Genomic DNA, 23,725 nt, shown 5'->3' with positions numbered 1-23,725 from the left:
CAAAAGTAAATATAATATATATCTTTATGTTATAATACTGTAACTTTTATAATTGTATCCATCACACAAGGATTGTACGTTTTGTTGTATCATGTTATTGTACAGACCTTTTTTTTCCTTTTTAATTTTATTATGATCATCTCAGATGGGGGTACGCGGTGGATTGAAAACCCCTGTTATAATGTGATTTGGTACAATGAATATCCTGTACTCAGTGATACACCAGCATCGCTGTGACACATTTCCCAGTATTTTCCCAAAAAGTATTGTAGAGCCACTTGGTAGTATCTACAGCTTTACAGGTTTTTTTTGTTGTTCTTTAGACACAAAAGGTCAGTAAACTCTGTTGGCATATTTAAAACAAACAAAAATAAGAAATGGTGGTTGGTTCTGAATCAAACATATTGACCCCCTCACTGAAGAAAATGCCCCCCTAAAATTGAGAGGGGGCCACATTGACCCTCAGTCTGTAGGTCCTGGAGCAAATACTGTATATTATGTTAGGTAAAAATACAGTATTTGAAAGAAATTGCACCTCATCACAAAAGTCTTGATTTAAATATTTATTCTTAAAACTATTAAAACCCCAAACCAAAAGTAGCTTTCATCTTTAAACAAATTTACAAGACTAACAACACTCTAGAAGATACACCTGCTTTACAATCCATCTGGTGATGCAGCACAATGGAATTAGAAAGATCCAGATTAATGCTATTTACATACTATTTTGGGTTTGGTTTTTACAGAATTATAAAAAAATATTCTATTTTATCCAAACATTATTGTTTAAAAAAATCTGGTATCGCTAGGAAAAAAAAGGAAGCTCTTATTTAAATAATAATAAAAAAGCAGATACATTTCAACAGATACAATGATAATTACAATACAATATGGGTTCATTACATTTCTTTAGTATAGTTTAGGCACCATTGGATGTACTGTTGGCATTTCTCATCCATCAGTCCATCAGCAATTACAATGTCTTTACCTCAAACACTGTGATGGTATCTTCAGGTAATAAAACTGATTTCAGAAACAGCAAATATACTTTAAAGACTTGTCGACTACTTAAAAAATACAACTACTAAAAAAAAAAAAAAAAAAGTCACACAAGCTTTGTGCCAGAGCAAATGATACCAGACTTTAACCCTTTCTTGACTTCTATATATTCCTGTGTTTTAATTGAGGTTTGTCCAGCAAATCAGAAACCTTTAGACTAGTATAGGATATGAAACTAGATATACAAATGCCTGACCAGAAAAGTATATGTTTCCATTTTAACAGTACCCCAAAATATTGAAGATACAAAACGTCTTAATGTGTGAGAATCTGTAAAGGTCTTCAGACAACTACAGTTAAAAGATGGATTGACTCCCCTGTCTGGAATGCATATCATGGGTTCAATTCAATTGGCCTTGGTAGGGGTTTAAAGTACAATCTACCCAAGTCATATCCTGTATGTTTAACATCTGAAGCTGGTAACTTACCACCAACTTCATTTAATTGATCCTTCTTTGAAAAGTGACTTTTCAAAGAGGTTTGTATAAAACATGATTACTTATGTGCAGCATGATTAATGCTTACAGCAAACAATATGCTGAAGCAGTTTCAAAAGAAAGTACAAATCAGATAGAGACCATTTTGCTGTAGCAGGTAAAGTGTTAAACAGAACTCCAATTATTCTATGACTCTTTGCTTTTTGAATCCCTGTGGCCTTAGTGACTGAACATGACTTTAGATATCAGTTATGCTCAGCAGCAGCATATTTGTTTAAACTGTCAATACACTATACATCTTGTTTAAGAGTAATGCATCATTGTTGGAGCATGACCAACCTTAAGAACATCTGTAGATTTGCAGTACTATCTTTATGAACTGTAGTCAATAAAATACAATTAATGCACTCCATCTGCCTCCCCTTTTCTCTATTACATAATAACGCTACTTTAAACAAGCACAAAATATAGTTTAACCAGTACTTAAATGTGCTTATATTTCTACCCTACTATTTACAAATATACATGGATTTGTCCTTTTCTGTCCATGTAAGATATCTCACCACTCCAGCTGCAGCAAATAATGAGTGTTGTATTTAAACACACATCTTGGAACTGTGCTATGCAAAGATCAGTATGAAGTTCTGATGACATGCAGTACTACATCTCACACATTAAAAGAGCATCTTCTAGGAAAACCTGTAAAACAAAGAAAAATACAAATAAAAAGACAAAGATGGATGGTTACATGAGAATTCAAGGCAGATGTAAACATGTTAAAGTAGGCTAGTTAATAATCCATCTCTTATTTTGCATAGCTATTGTTTATCTGTAGTAAAGAAAACCCTTCAAACAGTTTGAATGGAGAATGGTTTCTGTAATAAGGATAGCACCCCATTTGTTCTGAACCTCAGAGTGTAAAGGAGTCTCAGCCAAACACCTGGCAGGGAACAACACAATTACTGAGAAAGATGAAGGACTTACTTCTGAAACTTCTCCATGATCCTCTTTACCATTTTGTCTGTAATGCCAGGGCAGGTTTCTTCAGCAATTTTAATGCACTTTTCAAGTTCCTCAATCACGTCTTTTTTGGTTGCATTATTCCTATTTTGTTGTTTGAGCTTTGAAAGAAAACATAAAATGTAAATGTAGCTATTTATTTACTACATACTGAATCTTCACAGTATAGAAGTACAATGGCTGTTCTATGATGCCTTACCTCCATAAACAGCGGGGCAATAATTGTGGTTAAACTTGTTGATTTTTTCAAGGGGTCTGGATCCTTGGAGAGTAAACAGAAAAAAATGTGTTTCTTCACTCAGATTTGGAAATTGTGTGTCTTTTGGCATTCTAACAGCTCAAGTCATTCTTACAAGCACTAAGGTTAGTTTACCTACCGTAAACCTGGTTTCCTGAAGATGGTCACCAAAACATCGTTATGGGATATATGCCTGCCTATTGGTAGGTGTCACTGTGCTCTTTCAATCAAAGCTGCCGATAGGCCCCCCACTCCCCTCGGTGACCCCCTCTGTCCCGCCTATCAAGGGTGCATAACCATCACGCTGGGGAGCCTTCCTCTCTTTTCGCGACGAAACCGTGATGTCGACTAATGCAAACTTGCGGTTGGTGGCCATCTTCTCTTTCAGGAAACCAGGTTTACGGTAGGTAAACGAACGTTCCCTTTCAATTCGAAGATGGTCACCAAAACATCATGGGAAAACGAGTACCAGAGCCGTCGCGAGGGAGAAAAGAATAGCAGCATGTGAGGGACGCCTAGCCCTGCCTGACCAAGGTCAGCGGTGTGAGTGTGCAACCTCAAGGACCTGGAAAAAGTAAGCAGGGTAGCCCAACTAGCCGAATCACAAATCTCAGCCATGGAAGCACCTCGAAAGAGGGCCCATGACATAGCCACACCTCTCATGGAATGTACGGCTACCTGCCCAGGCAGGGGTAAGCCAGCACCATCATACGCAGTCGAGACTCTGTCCGCAATCCAATGCAACAGTCGCTGCTTCGAAAGGGGCTGTCCCAGGGTCTGTGTACCATGGCAGACGAAGAGCTGGTCAGACTGACACAGCGCTCTCGTCCTATCCACATAACATCTCAATGCCCGAACCGGGCAGAGATGGTTCAACTTCTGTTCCTCCTCCGAAGCAAACGGTGGAGGATAAAAGGACTCCAGTTCCACAGACTGATTCATGTGGAAGGCTGTAACCACCCTGGGGAGAAAAGCAGGGTTTGCATGCAGTGACACTATGCTACCATCCTCCTAAATACACATGCAGGAGCTAGGCACAGAGAGTGCCTGCAGGTCACTAACACGCTTTGCAGAGGTGATAGCTAAGAAGGCGGCTGTCTTCATAGACAAATGTTTCAACTCAATGGAGTATATAGGCTCAAATGAGGTCTGCGTGCAAGCCTCCGGTACGATCTCAAGGCTCCATTCAGGGGCCAGACCCATAACTGGAGCCTGCCCGACTCCGGCTGCCAAAGTATGCCTCTCGCCTGGCTGAGGAGATCTCGGCGAAGTGGGATCTCCCAGGGCCGGCCGTTCAATAGCTGGCACAGGGTGGAGAACCCGATTCTCCTGGGCCACCTGGGGGCCACTAGGAGAAATGATGTCTTCTCTAACCAGACCTTTTCGAGAAAGGCCGGGAGTAATGGCAGAGGTGGGAACGCGTAAACGAGTGCTCTGGGTCATACGTGGGCTAGGGCAACAACGCCAAGTAGACCGTCGCAGCGGTGGAGGGAGTACCACAGGGGGCAGTGTGTTGTCTCCGCCGAGGTGAAGAGATCGACCTGCGCCTTCCTGAACCGTTCCCAAATGCGCTCCACCACCTGAGGGTGGAGCCGCCACTCCGACGGATGTGGGCCCTTCCTCAAGAGGCGGTCTGCTGCCCTATTCTCCATGCTCGGAACGTGTGTCTCCCAAAGGGATAGCAGGTTCTATTGTGCCCAAATCAGGAGCCTGAAGGCTAGGCGATGCAACCATGGGGACCGAAGGCCACCCTGGTGGTTGACATAAGCCACCACTGATGTATTGTCCGTGCAGATCAGCACATGTCTGTTCCCCACCATGGGTAGGAAGTGCTGGAGGGCACGGAACACCGCCTGCAGCTCCAGCATATTGATATGCAGGGACGTCTAATGGCCCAACCAGGGCCCGCTGACTCCTCTGCCTTTGAAGACCGCGTCCCAACCTGAGTTGGAGGCGTCCGTCGTCACCACCCTGTGGTTGTAGACCACTCCCATTCGGAATCCTTGGCGCAGGTGAGAGCGAATCCATCACCAGCACAGGGCCGCCGCACACGCGAGACACACTGTCAGCTCGATGGCTGATACCACTGCTGCCATCAGACCCACTAGTTGCTGGCACAAAACAAGGGGCACCCTCAATCCCTGTTGAAACAGGGAAAAAAATAATACTTGCTGTACTCTGACGTACAGAAAGACAGAAGCAGTCTGACATTCTGGTTGAAGATCCGATAACATTCAGTGTCAAAAATATGAGAAAATGCAGAAAATCAGACGGGGCAAATACACAGTGCCGTGAAAAAGTATCTCATTGTAATCACAACCCACAGTAATCACTCTGAAAAGCCCTTCTATATTCATTATGTACTGATAAACAACAGTAAGTGTTGAATCTGTAAAAATAATTCACTTTTGTTTCGAGACCTAAATATCATTGCAAGTGATCATTTTCGAGATGCACGTAATGGGCTGGCAGCTTGCGTGAACACTGGTTAAAGGCAGGAACTAAATGCAAATGCTGAGTTTAAATCTAGCATCTGTGTAATTAATGTAGGTTTACTAGGTAATGATGAAATTGCTTTTGTTCTTGAAAATAAAATAAATGTAGTTCTTGCTGTAAAGAGGAATGAAAAACTACATCTTCCAGAATGCCATAGATATCCAAGAAAACGGATTGACTGGCAATCAGTTAAACGTACACACATGTTCATAATTTAACAAGCCAGGCAGGTATAAAAGGACAGGCTTCAAAGACTTATCAGTTTTCTGTTATCGTAAGGAACTGTGTTCCATTCCTTGACACATATCTGGACTTACTGAACTTAATTTTTTTTTTATATATAAACAAGTAAAAAATATAATTAATTTTAAAAAACGAAGTAAAATGAATTTATTTTTTTTTAAAATTTTTGTTCATTTTACTTAAATTTTTGTTTTTGTGGTTTTCTATAAATTTGAGATACATGGCTGCTGTACTGATCCAGCAATGGGGTTACTAAACAAAGTACCCCGGGAGTCAAAATTTTGGATCCAAACACAGCCCTCGACCTTCCCCTGGATGAAAGACGAGGCCATGCAAAGTTTGGTTGCACTGACTCCTGCGGGGTCCGAATGCATAAAGGAACAGACAGACAAGTTAGGGATCCTGTTAAGTTTAGTTAAAGTTAGGATTTCTTTTTGTTTTGTATTTTGTCAAAGAAGACATGTTCCCACTAGAAAAGGGGCATACACGGATCATCCTGTTTAAACATCCTTTATTGTCACGCGTGCCTTAGCCACCAAAGACATGTTAGGAACTTGGAACTGTGTTCATAGTTATACTGTAAATAAAGAAGCTTTTTCACAATTTGTAACTATGAGGAAAAAAAAAATTGTAAATGTATACTTGTATTGCTCTACTTTTAGAAAACAATATGAAATGCTAAATTGAAATCGCAAGCCCTTTTCTAAGTGTTACGTTTGAAATGTGTAATACTAATTAACTAATTGCTGAAATGACTGTTGCGTAATAAAATGGTATTTGCTTTTCTGTTGAATAGTTTTGACTCACTGTTTCATTAACAAATCCAGTTTTCTGTGGATTCGTAGCACTAAGCACTCAGCCACTTTTGATTGATTAAATCTTCTAACTAAAATATCAAAAGGTGACATCACAGAAATGTTTGCACTGTGGTAAACTGTCTACAAAGAACACATTTAGATGGGCAATGTTGTAATATATCTCCCTCAAAAGGGTTAAATTGGCTTACTGCTCCATTTTGCATCTTTTTTGATTCTGGCTTCTTTCTGATTGTAGGAAAGGACCACTCAGTTCTTGAACTATCATTCTCTTTGTTGTTTGATTCCCTGTAAAATATAATACAAGACATTTGTACTGAACATTGAGGACATAACAAAAAAAGAAGAACATTGTTCTTTGAATTTTAGGAAAGGTAGGAAGCAAGTTAGTCCTCTTTGTCGTGCTACCCATTCCCTTATTAACAAAACACACAACAGATGGATGTCTGTCTAGATATACATTTAACAACCTGCTATTACAGTGTAGATGCAAATGCATACAGTTGTTGGTTTGAGTGCCACTACATTTCACTCCACAGTACTTACGAATCACACTCATCTGAACTGGAGTCCTCATCACTGTGACCCTCCGCCTTCCACCTCTTAAACCTGTCGATCAGCTCTGTCAGATAGGACGTCTTCTTGAAATTTTTAGCAATGAATTTGTGCTTCAGGAGTTCTTTTGCTGTTGGCCTCTGAAAACACAACAAAGAAAACAAGCTTTCATTTCTGCAAATAAAGCTGTTATGTCAATGTTAAAATAAATGCCTTTTTCTGTCATTCTGACTAAGTAAACTTTTCTCTTGTTTAACGGATGTTGAAAATCAAATACCGAAATTAATTTACATTTTAAATACAAATCGAATAATCAATTTACTAAATTTACTAAAACTGATCAGGTTTCACATCTTCCTTAAGCAGTTTAAAACCAATACCTGACCTGCAAACTAATATTTAAAATAAAATACATTCAGTGTTTTTTTTTTTTTTTTTGGTCTATACTTACGAAAGCGGGGTCCTTATTGAGACATGAGTCTATGAACTCCTTGAAGGGTTTGCTGAAATCCCCAACCAAGGTGGGCGGGTTATTCTTTGGAATCAGAAACAGCACTCTCATTGGATGCATTTCTGAATTGGGTGGCTCACCCTTTGCGAGTTCAATAGCAGTTATTCCCAAAGACCATATATCTGCCTGAGAAAAAAGAGAAACAACTGTAGTTAATGACTCTGTGTGACAGGGCAAAAGCCCTGGTTGTGTAAATAATGTGTGTGGGAATGTAAGGTTGGCAGGGATGGGGTTAATTCTGTCCCTGCCAACAATCAGAGGTGTGGCCAGGTAATTGATGCTAATTGGGAAGTGGCCACCTGTATCAAGGACAGCAAAATCCTTTGTTTGGGAGGAGGGAGTCAGGTGAGTGGAACTGGGTTTTGTTTGCAACTTTGTAGTTAAGGCTAATGCCCAGCCTACAATGGTTTAATGTTTTGTTTGAAACTTCATTCTGGTCCTCATGCCTGTTTATTTGTTTCTGTTGCTGGTTTAATAAATGTGCGCTTTAGTGTTTCACTGCAGTTTCCTGCCTCCGAGTATCTCTTAGTGACGGTAACAGCTTGGATTACCCTACTCTGTCGCACTCAAATTAAAAAGATGTGTTTGTTGAATGTGAAATCAAAACTCAAAACAGAGATGGTAATCTGTGGGGATGAGTTGTAGTACTGAGTGTGCTTTTGCAATGCAATATCTTTTAAACCTATTTTACGCTGAAAAATCTTTTTACAGTGTAAAGGATGTAGTCACTACACACGACTTGTTTCATAAAGACATTCTGTCTGGAGACACACCGCTAGTTTAAATTTAGCAAAGGCAGCAGAATTAGCAAAGAAACAACTGAGAGTATTAAGTATGCGTTTACATTACAAGGGCCACTTTTTATCAAAGTGTTTCATATTTTAACCTGGTTATTGTAATACCTGGTTATTGTAATACCAGGTTAAAACAGTTAATAAAGATTCTTATTTTAATGCCAGCAATGAGCCAAGTGATGCTTAAACATTATGTCATCAAGTGCTTTACTTAGTATTACAGCAACAAGAGACTGACTGTAAATCTTGTCTTGATAAAAATAAAAAAAAGAAAGAAAGAAAATGGTGGCAATATTTATTAGTTGACTTATTTGTAACTATAAACATTATATTCAAATGTTCAAATGCCATGTTTAATTATCAAAAAATTGATTAAAAAAGTGGGGAAAAACAGAATGTAGAGAAGTACTTCGTGGCACTCTAATAACAGGGGCATTACTTTCCTAAAACAACAAAGCTATGCAATTTGTGAGAATATTTATTACATGACAGTGAATCACTAGAGTGGCTTCAAATATTTCAAGTTTGTTACTTTTAAACTTTCCTGACAGCAACACTGGTTACTTTCTCTAGCCCCCTCTCCTCTGAGTTTCCTGTAAGTTTTCCTTTCCCATGATAATATTTGCTGGCCATTTCATTACTGATCAAAATTAAGCTACAATATATAGGTACTCTTGCTGACCACGTTAAACTACATCAACCTTTAGCCGTACTGGACTGAGAAAAGTTAATAAAGGGAAACGATACTGAGCCTAAATCATAATATGAAGAAGACTATGCTAATGTATTTTGTATTTCTATTGTAACCCTAAAACTACGGTCTTAGTAACACTGAACAGGTTTGCCTACAACAGCATAAGAAGACGAAGATTACCTGTAATATGGTTTCTTCACGGAATGATGAACTCTGCACACCCAGTGAACTCCCACTCTCCATGTTGCTTGAGTCAGGAGAAAAGCTGATCTCTTTCCAGAGATCTTTGATATAACCCTTTTTTGGTGCCAGTTAGTCCCTCCTCCATAACTAACCCCCACCCCCCTCCCTTCCTGGAGTATCAATATCCAAATTTTCCAACAGAACCCAGCAGTAAAGGAAACTAGAAAAGGGGACAACATGATGGGATATATGTGTGTGGAGTTCATCATCCAATGAAGAAACCATATTACAGGTAATCTTCACCTTCTTACCTCGTTGAATTAACTCCACACACCGAGTGAACTCTAAGATAGGAATTGACAAAGGGTGGTAGGTTAGATATTAGTGCCAAGCAACCCCCCCCCCCCCCCCCCCCCAATCAGTGGAAGAGTTTGGCAATAAACAGAAAAAAAGAAAGAAGACAGCAGCGGATATCACTCTGCAACCCCCTCCAAAACAGCGGAAGGGTGTTAAACAAAGACATCTGATAAGAGACCAGAACAGAGGGAGGAAGGAAGGAAGGAAGATCCTGAGATCAAAGGAAATACCATTGCATGTCCCTTTCCAACAGAGAGGGGGCTATAAATTGGTGTCATTAATTGATATCCTAACACTTTTAATCAAATCACAAGGCCAGATTAAGGATGGTCAAATCTGAATGAATAAATACAGGTATTTCTGTCCTGGTTAGATAGGTTGCCTCAGTATATTGTCTTGACAACACAAGTTAATGTATTAAGCTGAATTGACTATCTCTTGAAGTTGAGCTTAGGTTGACACCAGATATAATTAACACTATTAAGTTGAGTTGCAAGTAGTATATTTTTCTGGAGAGTCCCTCTGAGTTTGTGCCTAAACTAAGAAATGGTGCTTGTGGCAGGAAATGGCGTTGCGGTGACGTCAGCGTCCCATCCACGCTGCACAAACAAAATACGGCCCCATCGTCACGTATAATAAATACATTATTAAAATAATAACAAAACAAAAATGCACGACTGCGCCGTCAAATATATAGATACAAAATAAACAAAAATACACGGTTCGCCATCATCTATAAAAATAGACAGAATAAACACAATAAACAAATACAATAAATAAATCATATATATAAATAACACAGCGACAGAGGGGGAGACCCCATTCTAAAAATAAACAAACAAAATATATTTAAGCAGGGCTTTCGTACCGCCCTGCTACAGTGCTATATTCAACTAAACAATAAACTATCTTATATACTCACTAAAGGAAAAAAGCTGCAGGTTTTTTTCTATATTACACCTTTTTAAACCCAGCATAGCTGTAATCATGAAGGGTTGTTGTGCAGCTTCTTCCCTCTGTTCTGAAACAGCAGATCGCAGGCCACTGGTAAGTACACTGGCCCCACTTATGCTATCTCTAGGATTTCCGAGAACCAGAACCTCTTTGCCCAGTACTACTAGAATGAGACTGGCCCTGTCTCTCTTTACCTTGCTGAGCACAGCTGGGATTAATGGCAGGGGAGGATATGCATACATTAAGGACCACGGCATGGACAGTCCGTCTACTGCCATGGCTGCTTCTTGTTGGAACCGGGAGCAGAACAGTGGCAGTTAGGTTTTCTCCTCCACGACTTTGTGTCTCCCTGGTGATTTATGTATTTTACTGCCGTGGTGTTGTCGGTAAGAACTAACATGTCCTCTTGCTTTAGAACTGGTGCAAAGTGTTTCAGTGCCAGAAAGATTGCTAAAAGCTCCAGATGGTTTATATGGAGGTGCCTTTGTCTTTGTCCCTGGACTTATGCTTCCACTAGGTGTGCTCCCCACCCTAGCAGGGAGGTGTCTGCCTCTACCGCTAGTAAAGCCACGGAAGGATCCATATGGCCTGGAGGTCTGGTCCCTTAGGAACCTACAATGGCTGATTGAGTTGGCTGAGGTTAAAATACCTCAGCATAAATTTAATAGTTATTGATAAACATATTGCAAGTGGAGGCAGCATAGTCCTTCTTCAATTTTTCTGTCTGGGTTGCCTTGGTTGGAATCTCAGTAATGGCCGCCTCTGTTTTAGCTGGTGTTTCCTTCTCCCTGCTGCAGCGTGAATGGGTGGATTTACTCGTTCTCTTCCTTGGGGTAGTAAAGGCGGCGCTCCGGTGCTTTGTGGAACTACTTGGTCTCATAGTAGTTTTTGTTGAAGATGAAGCACGAGACATCAGCAGGCAAAACTGTTGTTGAGGGAGCCTTTCCCCTATGTGTCACTGTAGCTGACATGTCAACACACAAGACAAAGCACTCATCACAAGATGGTGAAAGAGGAGAACCACACAGTGAACAAACAGGAGGCATGTGTGCGAGAAAGACTGATAGCCACAGAGAGAATAACTAGCAGATGAAATACCATATATAATCTCCTACTAGTATAATGATTTTATTAGGCTTCCAAGCCGGCTGGGGAAGCCTATTGTTATTGCTGTGTTAATTATTATTATTGTTACTATTATTATTCTGCCAAAAGTTTGTTGCAGAGTTACGAAAACGCATAAGTAGGTAGATGCCTATGGGCAGAGTACCAGACTAGTGGTCCTTTGGTGAAAAAGTTCACATTTTGGCCACAAGGCTAGACAACATCTTTTCTAAGTTTTGTAAAATCCCTGCTTTTTCATTAAAAAAACATGGATGTAGAGAACAAAATAACAACTTCACAAGTGCTATATTTACATATATTAAAGCATAAATCCATACTGCAATACACTAGAGACATGAAACGGAGTATGATAGTAGAGCGTAATGTGAAGTACTGTCGATTTCAAAATGGCGTGTTTTGGTCACATGGTTTGGCGACCATATTGATAATTGAAAAACAACTTTTAAATGACCCATAACAAGAACAGTGTTGCACGTATGCTCTTCAATGTTGGTACAGTTGTGCGGCCCATAACAAAGTAATAACCAAAATTCTAAATTCTAAAAGGTACTGACAGTGTCGACCCAAGGGACTTTTTCAGCCTGAAAAAAGAAACAAGGACCAGGGGTCACAAATGGAGATTAGACAAAGGGGCATTCAGAACAGAAAATAGGAGGCACTTTTTTACACAGAGAATTGTGAGGGTCTGGAATCAGCTCCCCAGTAATGTTGTTGAAGCTGACACCCCGGGATCCTTCAAGAAGCTGCTTGATGAGATTTTGGGATCAATAAGCTACTATGGAGCATATTCGATGATTTTGTTGGTTTGCTACTACATTCGACCCGGCATCTACCGGAGGAGCAAATGTTTGAAGATACAAGAATACAAGAATTGGCGATTTTAACTTTCGTCTGACCAGTGTACCATGGTTTGGCGGTATAACCTTAATTGTAAATTTAAAAATAGAGGATCCCGTACGGCTGTACCAGTTCAATATTACCTTGTACATATCCTTAGTATACACGAAATACTTTTTTTACAGTAGGTGGAGAATGTGTCCACCTCAGTTTAACAACAGTCAAACTAAAAACTGGCTCCTTGCGCCTCAGGGATCACAGATAGAGTCATGGTTCATATGGAACACATATAGGAAGTCATATGTGCTCTATAAAAAAAAATGTCATTACCCATGACCTTTGACCTCTGCTAAGGGTCAAAAATGAACATTTCTGGTAAAAAAAAAACCCTTTAGGACATTCAATCATTCGTGTCTATACTGTTAGTGAAAACGTGAATATGACTTTTGGCTGCCATTCAGTATGCACGGGATATTTTTTTTACAGTAGTGGTATTGGAAACTGGGGACGATTCAAAGTTTTTGGGGTTTAACCGGATATCGAGGAGTCGACATAGATTGTGTCTGTCACGTGAATTGGGAAACGTCAGGGTAAATAAGACGCGCCGACAGTCCGACTAGGACCAGGTTATTAAAAACACACTGTTTTATATAAAGTCTAAACATCAGGTGCACGACAAGTCTAACTTTATTTCACTGAAATAAACGAATTTTATTCATTGTTTCGCGTCACGTTCAGGTTTCCCATGGGATATTTTTCCTGTTGTCGGATGGTTTTAAAACTTGTCTTTTGTAACACACAAAACTTGAACAGAAATATGTATAATATATTATATATTATATATATATAATATATAATATAGAAATATATATATATATATTATATATATATATATATCAGACGAACATTGAAAAAAGTAACAAAATGTCACAAAATTTGAGTTTATGCTTGATTATATTACCTTTAGAATAATCAGACAGGTACAAAACATTTTTACAAATCAATTACACACTACCACAAAGAAAAAAAAAACAAAAAAATAACTAAAAACTATTTTTCATCAGTGTTATAACTGTTTACACCAGGTGAGGTTTGCAAACAAAAAAGGCATTTAGTGACAGAAATTATCTGTATGTGTCCATGGTATGGTATCTTTCAAAACAGTCACCTCTGTGTAACCCTGGCTGCCATGAGCGTGTTTTGCAGAACCATACAGTCTCTCCCCCCTTTTGTCTTTCTGTCACTGCACACTGCACAGTCTTTGGTGCTCTTCGATTCACTTTTGGAAATGAAATGTGGCTTTCCATTCAGCCTTTCTTCTCTGTCTGTTGACAGATGACCACGTTTTCTTGAGCTAGGGTTGCACACATCTCCCACCAGTTGTATCAGTAAGGCTTTCCTGAGTTTTATGATGAACAGGTAGCTGTCCTGATTCCACCTTCATCAAATTGAACAGGATAGCACTGTTCACAATTGCTACTTCCAGCAGCCGCTTCAGAGACTTTCTTGTGAAAGCATAGCTGGCACAGTAGTGAGCCGCCCGGTCCACTGCACCCATCTTGCTGGTGTAATCGCAGACAACTGAAGGCTTGTCCAGCTCTTCAATTGCTCCTCTCTTGATAGTGCGCTGTACCTTCTCACAGTCACTGCCATGGAAGGTGCTCATCATGAGCACTAGTCTTTTGTCCTTCCGTCCTAGCACCATGACTTTGTTGTGACTGTCTCGTTTTTTTTTTTGTCTGAGCCTTGCTTCACTGGTACTGGCAATCCTCTTTTGTTGACCATTACTGTTCCAGTAAGGTGGATTTTTATTTTTAGCAGTTCCATGGCCAGGTCGTAACCTGTGTAAAATCTGTCTGTAAACAAATGAAAGCCATGTCCATTTGTTGTCTGCATCAATGTTTCACACAGTTGAAGAACAATTCTTAATGAAAAAGTCAGCTAAAACAAACACATGCATCCCCCACTTGGTAGGCTTCTGAGAATTGTAGCACTTGAAGATAATCCTTCCTTTCAAGCCAACGGTGCTCTCATCAATGCAAATGTCTCTACCTGGGATAAATAGCTCATGGCATTTTGTGTTTATGTAGCTGACCACATTCCTGACCCTTTGTCCTCTGCTAACAAAAGCAGCCTGTGGCACCTGGGTGGGGGGGAGGGCAAAGGTGTAGCATCCAAAAGCATCTCTTGAATACATCTTTGAAAAACTGAATTCTGTCGGCCCATTCCTCTGAGAAATATTCTTTTATGTCCATTTTTACATTCAGTCCCATATTCGGCAGAACACCAAAAAATGCCTTCATCTCTGGTAACGTAACAGGTTTCCAGGAGTTCCAAATAGAGTAATGACGCAGCGGTCCTGTTAGTTTTACACTCGCATATCTATTGGTTTCATTTACAACAACAGTAAACAAAGCGTTCGTGAAAAAAAGTTGAAAAAACTCCAGTGCATTCCTCAAAGTAGTACTCCCTTGATATCCCCTATTTATCACAGTAAACTGGAGTTTTGTGAAAGCATCTGCACTTACCGATGAGCGTCTCCATTCTCCCTCCGGCTGCGCGTCTGGTTCGTGGTCACTTTCCTCAGAGTCTTCAGTAAGAGAAATATTTACTTCCTCGTCACTAGATTGAGCAAAATCATCATCCAAAGTGCTTTTGTCTGTACTTTCTGCCTCATCCATCATCTGTGCAAGTTCTTCAGGCTACCTTGACTTTCTCTGCCTCCTCCGTGCCATTCTCACTCTGTGCATCTCAGTCTCTGTCTGTTCAATTCGGCTTTTCTCAGCCTGTATATGGTCTATTCAGCTGTCTTCGCCTTCTTTCCAATCAGAGACAATTAGGGAACGCCTCGCCTCGACTTTTTCCAGCTTAAACGCAACACATGCTGTGTTAGGTCATGGTTTTCGGACAGAGTCCAACAATGGACCGGAAAGAGATTTTCGCGATGTCGGAACAGGTCACAACATATGACCGCAAAGGGTTAAACGTCAACTTAAGTAGCCCATTAACTAATTATAGGAAACGTAGCGAGCTGTATCAGAGATTATTTGTGATGACTGAACCATGTTTTCTTTGGAAGCCTTTCTAGTTGCTAGCAACTCTAGTGTTATTATTATTATTTATTTTTTTTTTTTTTTTACAAACAAAAGCAAAAAAAAATGTAAGTACTAAACACCAATACTAACCAAGTCTTTACCCAAGCATACGCAGGAGAAATTTGGACATCGATATTCCAGAAAGTTTTATGGAGGAGGGACAATAACTGGCGCCAAATAAGGATTATAGCAAGGATTTCTGGGAAACAGATCGGCTTTTCTCCTGACACAGCAACATGGAGACTGGGAGTTCACTCGGTGTGTGGAGTTCATCATATGAGCTAAGAAATATTATTACTGTTAATTTAAAATAAAAAAAACAGAATCTCCTCAGATAAGTAAATGACGTAAGCTGTACTGCTGTAGAAATGTATCCTTTCTTGAGTAGAGACTTGGAAATGCTCAGCTGTGTGCCAAGCTTTCTGCTGTTTCTCACTCCAGTTTCTCAAAACAATTTGTAAAAATTGGTTTTAACACCACTGTTTGCCTAAGGCTACAGGACCTCATTCCTGAATTCCAAACCCTCCCACGTTCATTTCTCATTCTTTCGTTATTGCAATAGAGTAGTACGACCCAAGGGAGGCAGGCTTTGTATTAGGGATGCACTGAATCCAGGATTCGGATTCAGCCCGAATACCTACTTCTTGAGCAGGTGAAACTAATCCAAATCTACATCCGCGCAAACACACATCCATTTTAGTACATCCCTCTAATGTGTGCAGTTCTTCTTTCAATAAAAGACACAAATAATATAATGAACCTTGGTTGTAAATCTCCCTCCCGACCTGTGAGGCTACTAAGCGAGGACAGAGTTTTTTGGACGGGTTGGCTTGACAATTCTTTCCCCGGGCTGGGAAGTCATCAGTCTGGAAAAAGGCAAGATTTCTTTGAAGTAGTATTTACCTGGAAGGGAAACAATGTAGCAGCCGCAGACTGTAAAAGGCAGCTGCATTCGTTTACCAAGGGGTCATGGATGACAGCATATAAGGGGGACAGAGAATCGTAATCTGTTCCTTCGCATTTGGTTTGTAGTGAGTAAAAGCCAGAAGGACAGTAAAAGTGTATTGTTGCCAGAAATCGTGAGCGTTGTGTTTTTGTTTGTTTGTAATTGCCTCATCTTGTCTTGTACGTTACCAGACAGTTAACACAGTTCTGGAGTTGTCGCCAAAGGCCAGCACAAAACCGGACAACACTGCACCACTAGCACTATTCACTTGTGTACGTGTTTTCTGTTTTGTTTAGGTGTATAATAAAACCAGCAACACAGGGATTATAAATTAAGTAATACACGCTACTGTATTACTAACCTCCATTATTATTTACTGTTTGTTTTGCTGTCAGGCACAGGACTTAAAAAATAAATGAAACTAACCTTTTTACCTGGATTACAATTGTCTGTCTGTTCTTTAATCACCTGCACACTATCAACCACTTTGCTACACAGATATTCAAAAACAAGAACATGTTTGATGAACTCTGTCGCAGCTCTCAGCTCCCTAAATTACTGGTGGCACAGGCACTAAACATGTCACACAGATGCTATAATGTAAACATACTACCCCCCCCCCGTAAGCAACAACATATTCACTCACACTTTCCGTGCAGTAAAGTTATGCAGTAAACCTGTAATATATAGTAACGGCAAACTTGTAGACTTTTGTGCTTTGTTGCTTTGTCTGTGAAATGTGTTCTAGAGATCATACTAAGATTAAAAAAAAAACCTAAAAAAAAAAACTATGTATTTTTTGTAACTTTACAACTGTCAGATGTGCAAGACGTTGCTGAACAACATGCTTTACTAAATAAAATGTTGCGTTACTGTAACGTGCCAATACAAGTTGATCCGTTTGGGAACTGCTGTTTTGTTAAAATAATTTAATACCTATTTTGTAGCCTATTTGATATGTGTTACACACATGGTGCATAAATCAACCTGGGTTTTATCTCAGGTCACTCACGTAATGTTTTTGTCATAGCTCTCAGATCAGTTGACACGGGTTGAAACGTCACTAAAGAAAATAGAGGGTTATGGTACAGATGCAGCTCTCCTTTCTTGTAAAGGTAAAGTAAATGGTCTGTACTTTGATGTTTCTGTTGTGGGGTGGGGGACTAGCGATAAATTATGTATGTTTCAAACTGAAATCTTATTAGGGATATATTTCCATTTTTTAATAAAAACACTATTAACTAAAAGGCTCAAAACTATAGAGTGTGAGTGTCCCTTGTTAGTAGCTGTCAGTCTGTTTTTCATTCAACAGTTTCCTTCAGTTTTCTTGACAGTTTTTGTAGATTTATATTCGGTTCAGTATTCGGCCAAATCTTTTTAGATGGATTCGGTATTTCGGCCGGATCCCAAAAACTTGGATTCGGTGCATCCCTCCCTTGTATAAATTAACCTCCCAACTGTTTCAATCTCAGTTTAACTACAGATCTGCAGCTTTATAAGATCAGACACAAATTACGAATGTCTCTGACATGACATACAAATTAAAATGGATCTACATGTTCATTAACCTAAAATATATTCATTTACCATTTAAAGTCGTCTTGTGTATTTGGTATGATTATATAAAACTGTCAGAAGATATCTGATGGACTACTCATAATCTTTTGTGCTTTGAGGTGGTCTTAATAAGGGAAACATATCAGTCTATTCCTTCAGCACATATCTTCTGCCTTCCATTTCAAAGGGTTAGATGTAAATGTGTTGTCCTAGCATTTTAGAACCATGTACAGGTCATTACTAAGCAAAAAACATATATTTGGTTGCTTGTATTGGAACTTGTCTATCTTGTATTCCAACAACAAATCCTTACTTTTGAGTCGTACGCAGACTGCTGTATAACCTCAGGAGCCATCCAAAAAGGAGTGCCTACGAATGTCTCTCTTTTTATCTGTGTGTCCGTCAGCTGGCCGGCAACTCCAAAATCTGCTAGCTTAACCTCTCCAAGTTCCGATAATAAAACATTTGCAGCTAGAAAAAAAAAAAAAAAACAATTAAACATAATTAGCATCTAAGTGACAGTCAAAGACAGCATGATAGATTCCAGATGTTCCTAAACCTTTAATGTCCCTGTGAATCTTCTTCTCCGAGTGCAGGTAGTCTAAACCCTTCAGGATCTCCTTCAGCATGGTGGCAATCTGGTATTCATCAAAGGGGCCAGCTCGTAGCTGAAAGAGATATCAACCAATCAATCAATAAATCAATCAATATTTATTTTATATAGAACCTTTCATAGTGGACCACCATCACAAAGTGCTTTGCAAGATGCAGTAACAAGAAAATCCATAATACTTCAAAATGCAGAGAAATGCATAATACATGATATACAGTAAAACATTATGCATAATACATTATACAGTGGAAAGTACACATTATGTTACTAACATATGTGAAATACCAGCAATACAGCAGCTAGTAGCAGATATCAGGCAAGAGAGAACAGGTGGGTCTTGTGAGTTGATTTAAAGCGAGCGATGGTAGGAGCATCACGTACAAAAGCTGGGAGAGAGTTCCAAAAAGAGTCAGAGCCATGAAGCTAATTGAGTGTTGTCCAAGTGTGGTGCACTTTTTGCTTGGGGATAACAAGCAGGCCAGAGTCAGAGGACCTCAGCTTGCGGGCAGGGACTCAGCAGGTTGAGGAGGTACTCAGGACCTGTGTGATGAAGGGCATTGTAGGTGAGCAGGACAGTTTGAAAATAATTCTGAACTTTACAGGTAGCCAGTGTAGCTGGGCAAGACAGGGGATGATGTGATCACATTTCTTACATCTGGTAAAGATCCTGGCAGCTGCATTCTGAACTAGCTGCAGTCGGTTCATGGTGCATGCCGGGAGACCACCATAGAGAGAGTTGCAGTAGTCGAGTTGAGAGGAGACAAATGCATGACAAAGTATCTCCACATTGGGAGGGAATGGTAGGGATGGACTTTGTAGATGTTTCGAAGATGGTAGAATGAAGAATTGACCACGGAGGAGATGTGGGCATCAAAGAAGAGGTTGCTGTCAAGAAGCACACCAAGGCTTAATATTGTGGGGGAAGGAAACAGCAGACAGTTTCCAAGCTATATTTAGATTCTTAAGTTGAGTTTTAGATCCTACTAGAAAGAGTTCAGATTTGTTGTTCAGTTGAAGAAAACTGGCAGACATCCAGGCCTTGATGTCTTGAATGCAAGCCGAGAGCCGAACAGTGGCAGAGGAGCTACCAGGGTCGGGTTTTAAGAAGAGCTGGTTGTCTTCAGCATAGGAGTGAAACATGTTGGCAGTTGAGGTGACACAAGGGAAGCATGTAGATATTGAAGAGAAGGGATCCAAGAACAATTCCTTGGGGGACACCACAAGTGACTGGGTTAGCAACACCACTGCGTCCAGCATAGAAAACAGACTGTATGTGTCCGGATAGGTAAGAGGACATCCAGGAGAGACAGGTTCCAGAGATTTCAGCATACTTCTGAAGGCGGTCAAGAAGAACGCCATGGTGTTAGCATTGAGCAGGAGATCATTCACATTCTGGAGCAGTTTCAGTACAGTGATGCGGCCGGAAATCAGACTGTAGAGATTCAAGCAGATTGTTGTCCGTGAGATGGTTCATCAGCTGACTGGCTACAGCCCTTCTGAGAGTTTTTGAGAGAAAAAGGACATTGGAGATGGGATGGAAATTAGATGAGTCAACCGGGTCAAGGGAGGGTGTTTTGAGTACTGGCGTAACTTGGGCAAGCTTGAGGGCAGCAGGAACCGAGCCAGAGTCCAAAAACAGGTTGGCAGTGTTAATAATGGAGGGAGCAAGATCAGAAGCACAGAGACAGATAAGGTTAGTCGGCCAGGGGTCCAGGGGGCATGTGCCAATAGTTGATTTCAACAGTAAGCCGGAAACATCAGCAATGGAGATAGGCGAGAAGGAGGAGAGGGCAGGAGGCGCAACTGGAGGAGCGTCAATGTGGTCAAGTAGTAAACTGGGTTTATGGTGGGCAAGCGTAGAATAGATGTTGATTATTTTGTTCAGAAAGAAAATCATGACAGGTAAGAGAGGATGATGGACGGGAGTTGGATCTGTCGGTAGCTGGATGTAGGATTTGGTCAATGGTCTGAAAGAGAACATTGGGTTTACCGTGTCCCACAGTTATGATTTCAGAGAAGTAATTGACGCTGGCCGCGGCAAGCGCACGCCTGTAGCTCATGAGATGGTCGGTCCAAACATGAAGCACATGCATCAGTCTGGTATTCATCAAAGAGGCCAGCTCGTAGCTGAAAGAGATATGAAGCACATGCACCACTCTTGCAAAGGACCATATGGACAGCTGGAAATAAATCATCTAAATGTACAGCTGAAATAGTGATGCACACAAGGCAGCTTCAATTTCCTTGACCATTAGACCAAATTCTACAACAAGAACTCTCTATATAGGCGGGACAGACTGCATTTAAATAACAAGGGAACCAGTCTATTGGAGACAAGATCCTCGAGCAGATTCAGAAGCATTTAAACTAGAAAGGAAGGGGGGAGAAATCAACAAAAAAACAGAAGGGAGACCGCATCAAAACAAGAACAACAACTCAGGTAAGACAACCATTAAATGTATTTATCTAAATGCTAGAAGTATCAGAAACAAAATTCTAGAACTTGAAGCTACTGCACTAACAGGTAACTATGATGTGATAGGTGTTACAGAAACGTGGTTGTCTGAGAGTGATGGGGACGAATATAATATTTGTGGGTATACACTGTACAGGAAAGACAGGCAGGACAGAAGAGGAGGAGGGGTAGCGCTATACATAAGAAACAGTCTTGAAGCTCAGGTGTTAAACCTGGACAAAGAAAATAAAACCGAATCAATATGGGTCAGAATAACGGACAAAAATTAAAAGGGCATAATAATAGGAGCATGCCATAGACCGCCAGATTCAGACGGTGAGCAAAATAATCTGTTATACAATGACATTAGAAATGCGTGTAGCAAAGGAGAAGCCATACTAATGGGGGATTTCAACTTCCCCCAAATAAAATGGGAAAACCCGGTGGGTAGCACGAAGGATGAAATAAAAATGGTGGAAATGACAAATGACTGCTTCCTAACACAATTTGTGAAGGCACCGACTAGAGGGGAGGAATGCCTTGATTTAGTCTTTTCAAATAACGAAGATAGAATAACTAAAACAGAGGTCAGAGAACCACTGGCAAACTCAGACCACAACATGGACTCATTTGAAGTGTTTTTTAAATCCCCAAAAGTAATGACTAAAGCTAAGGTTTATAATTTTAGAAAAGCAAACTATGAAGGTATGAAACAGAGACTAACAGAAGTAGATTGGAGTAAAATAGAGAAAACACCCACAGAAGAAGGATGGTTGTTCTTCAAAAATGTAATACTAGAGGTGCAAAAACAATTACATCCCTAAAGTAGACAAATCTAAATGTAAAACTAAATGGCCAAAATGGTTTAATAGATCAATTAAAAAAATATTCAGCGAAAAAAGGCACTTTACAGAGCATTAAAAAAGGACCAAAAAGAAAGTACGCAGAAAGAGTACACAGAACTGCAAACACAAGTCAAAAAGGAAGTTAGAAAGGCCAAGAGAGAAATAGAAATGAACATTGCTAAGGGAGCTAAAACCAATTCCAAAATGTTTTTCCAATATTACAACAGCAAGCGAACATTCAAAGAGGAGGTTAAATGTTTAAGAGATACAAATGGCAAAATCGTAGATGAAGAAAAAAAAATAGCAAATATATTAAATGATTACTTTTCACAAGTTTTTACAAAGGAAGATACTGACAACATGCCCCACATGTCATCCAGTTCCTATCCAGTTTTAAATAACTTTAGCATAACTGAGGCAGAAGTGTTAAAGGGACTAGGAGCTCTTAAAATAAACAAATCCCCTGGGCCGGATGAGATCCTCCCAGTAGTACTCAAAGAAATGAAAGAAGTAATTTACAAACCGCTAACCAAGATCATGCAGCAGTCTCTTGACACATTGGTGGTACCGACGGACTACAAAATTACAAATGTAATACCGATAACTGAACCAGGTAACTACAGACCAGTAAGCCTGACTTCTATTATATGCAAACTTATGGAAACTATAATAAGATCCAAAATGGAAAATTACCTATATGGTAACAGGGTCCTGGGAGACAGTCAACATGGTTTTAGGAAAGGGAGATTGTGTCTAACTAACTTGCTTGATTTTTTTGAGGATGCAACATCGATAATGGATAATTGCAAAGCATATGACATGGTTTATTTAGATTTCCAGAAAGCTTTTGACAAAGTCCCGCACAAAAGATTAATTCTCAAACTGAACGCAGTTGGGATTCAAGAAAACGCATGTACATGGATTAGGGAGTGGTTAACATGTAGAAAACAGAAAGTACTGATTAGAGGAAAAACCTCAGAATGGAGTGTGGTAACCAGCGGTGTACCACAGGGATCAGTATTAGGTCCTCTGCTATTCCTAATCTACATTAATGATTTAGATTCTGGTATAGTAAGCAAACTTGTTAAATTTGCAGACGACACAAAAGTAGGAGGAGTGGCAACCACTGTTGTAGCAGCAAAGGTCATTCAAAATGATCTAGACAAGATTCAGAACTGGGCAGACACATGACAAATGACATTTAATAGAGAAAAGTGTAAGGTACTACACGCAGGAAATAAAAATGTACATTATAAATATCATATCGTAGATACTGAAATTGGAGAAGGAATCTATGAAAAAGACCTAGGAGTTTTTGTTGACTCAAATGTCTTCATCTAGACAATGTGGGGAAGCTATAAAAAAGGCTAACAAGATGCTCGGATACATTGTGAAAAGTGTTGAATTTAAATCAAGGGAAGTAATGTTAAAACTGTACAATGCACTTGTAAGACCTCATCTTGAATATTGTGTGCAGTTCTGGTCACCTCGCTATAAAAAAGATATTGCTGCTCTAGAAAGAGTGCAAAGAAGAGCGACCAGAATTATTCCGGGCTTAAAAGGCATGTCATATGCAGACAGGCTAAAATAATTGAATCTGTTCAGTCTTGACAGAGGCAGCTCCTGATGCTCTGCTCCTCGTGGTGGTGGAGACAGAGGCAGCTCCTGTTGCTCTGCTCCTGGCGAAGGTGGCCGGGGCGCCTCCCCTTCTGGCGGCGAAGGAGGTAGGGGCTCCTCCCCTTCTGGCAGCAGTGGGGAAACCAGCAGACATGCTCCCTCTGCTGGTGGAGGTGGGAGAGGTACGTAGTACTCCCACAGTGGTGGAGGTGCCACCAGCAGGTACTCTTCCTCTGCTGGTGGAGGTGGGAGCGACAAGCAGTCCTCCCATGGTGGTGG

The 23,725-nt window shown here is 40.2% G+C and overlaps 1 protein-coding gene across 1 annotated transcript in view; it reads right to left on the bottom strand.

Annotated features, from left to right (window-relative positions):
• Window positions 1-837: 837 nt before the first annotated feature.
• LOC121295484 (serine/threonine-protein kinase 26-like) overlaps window positions 838-23,725 on the bottom strand; it is a 62,679-nt gene continuing 39,791 nt past the window's right edge. The window contains exons 4-11 of the mRNA XM_041220138.1: window positions 18,476-18,584; window positions 18,230-18,387; window positions 7,315-7,500; window positions 6,855-7,003; window positions 6,500-6,596; window positions 2,716-2,778; window positions 2,481-2,617; window positions 838-2,195 (exon numbers count right to left, since the gene is read on the bottom strand). Coding sequence (XP_041076072.1) covers window positions 2,186-2,195; window positions 2,481-2,617; window positions 2,716-2,778; window positions 6,500-6,596; window positions 6,855-7,003; window positions 7,315-7,500; window positions 18,230-18,387; window positions 18,476-18,584 — 909 coding nt within the window. The 3' untranslated portion in view covers window positions 838-2,185. The remainder of the gene's footprint in view (window positions 2,196-2,480; window positions 2,618-2,715; window positions 2,779-6,499; window positions 6,597-6,854; window positions 7,004-7,314; window positions 7,501-18,229; window positions 18,388-18,475; window positions 18,585-23,725) is intronic.

Source organism: Polyodon spathula, chromosome 20, assembly GCF_017654505.1.
Source record: "Polyodon spathula isolate WHYD16114869_AA chromosome 20, ASM1765450v1, whole genome shotgun sequence".
Classification (NCBI taxonomy): Eukaryota; Metazoa; Chordata; class Actinopteri; order Acipenseriformes; family Polyodontidae; genus Polyodon; species Polyodon spathula.
This window is presented reverse-complemented; position numbering and strand designations above follow the sequence as displayed.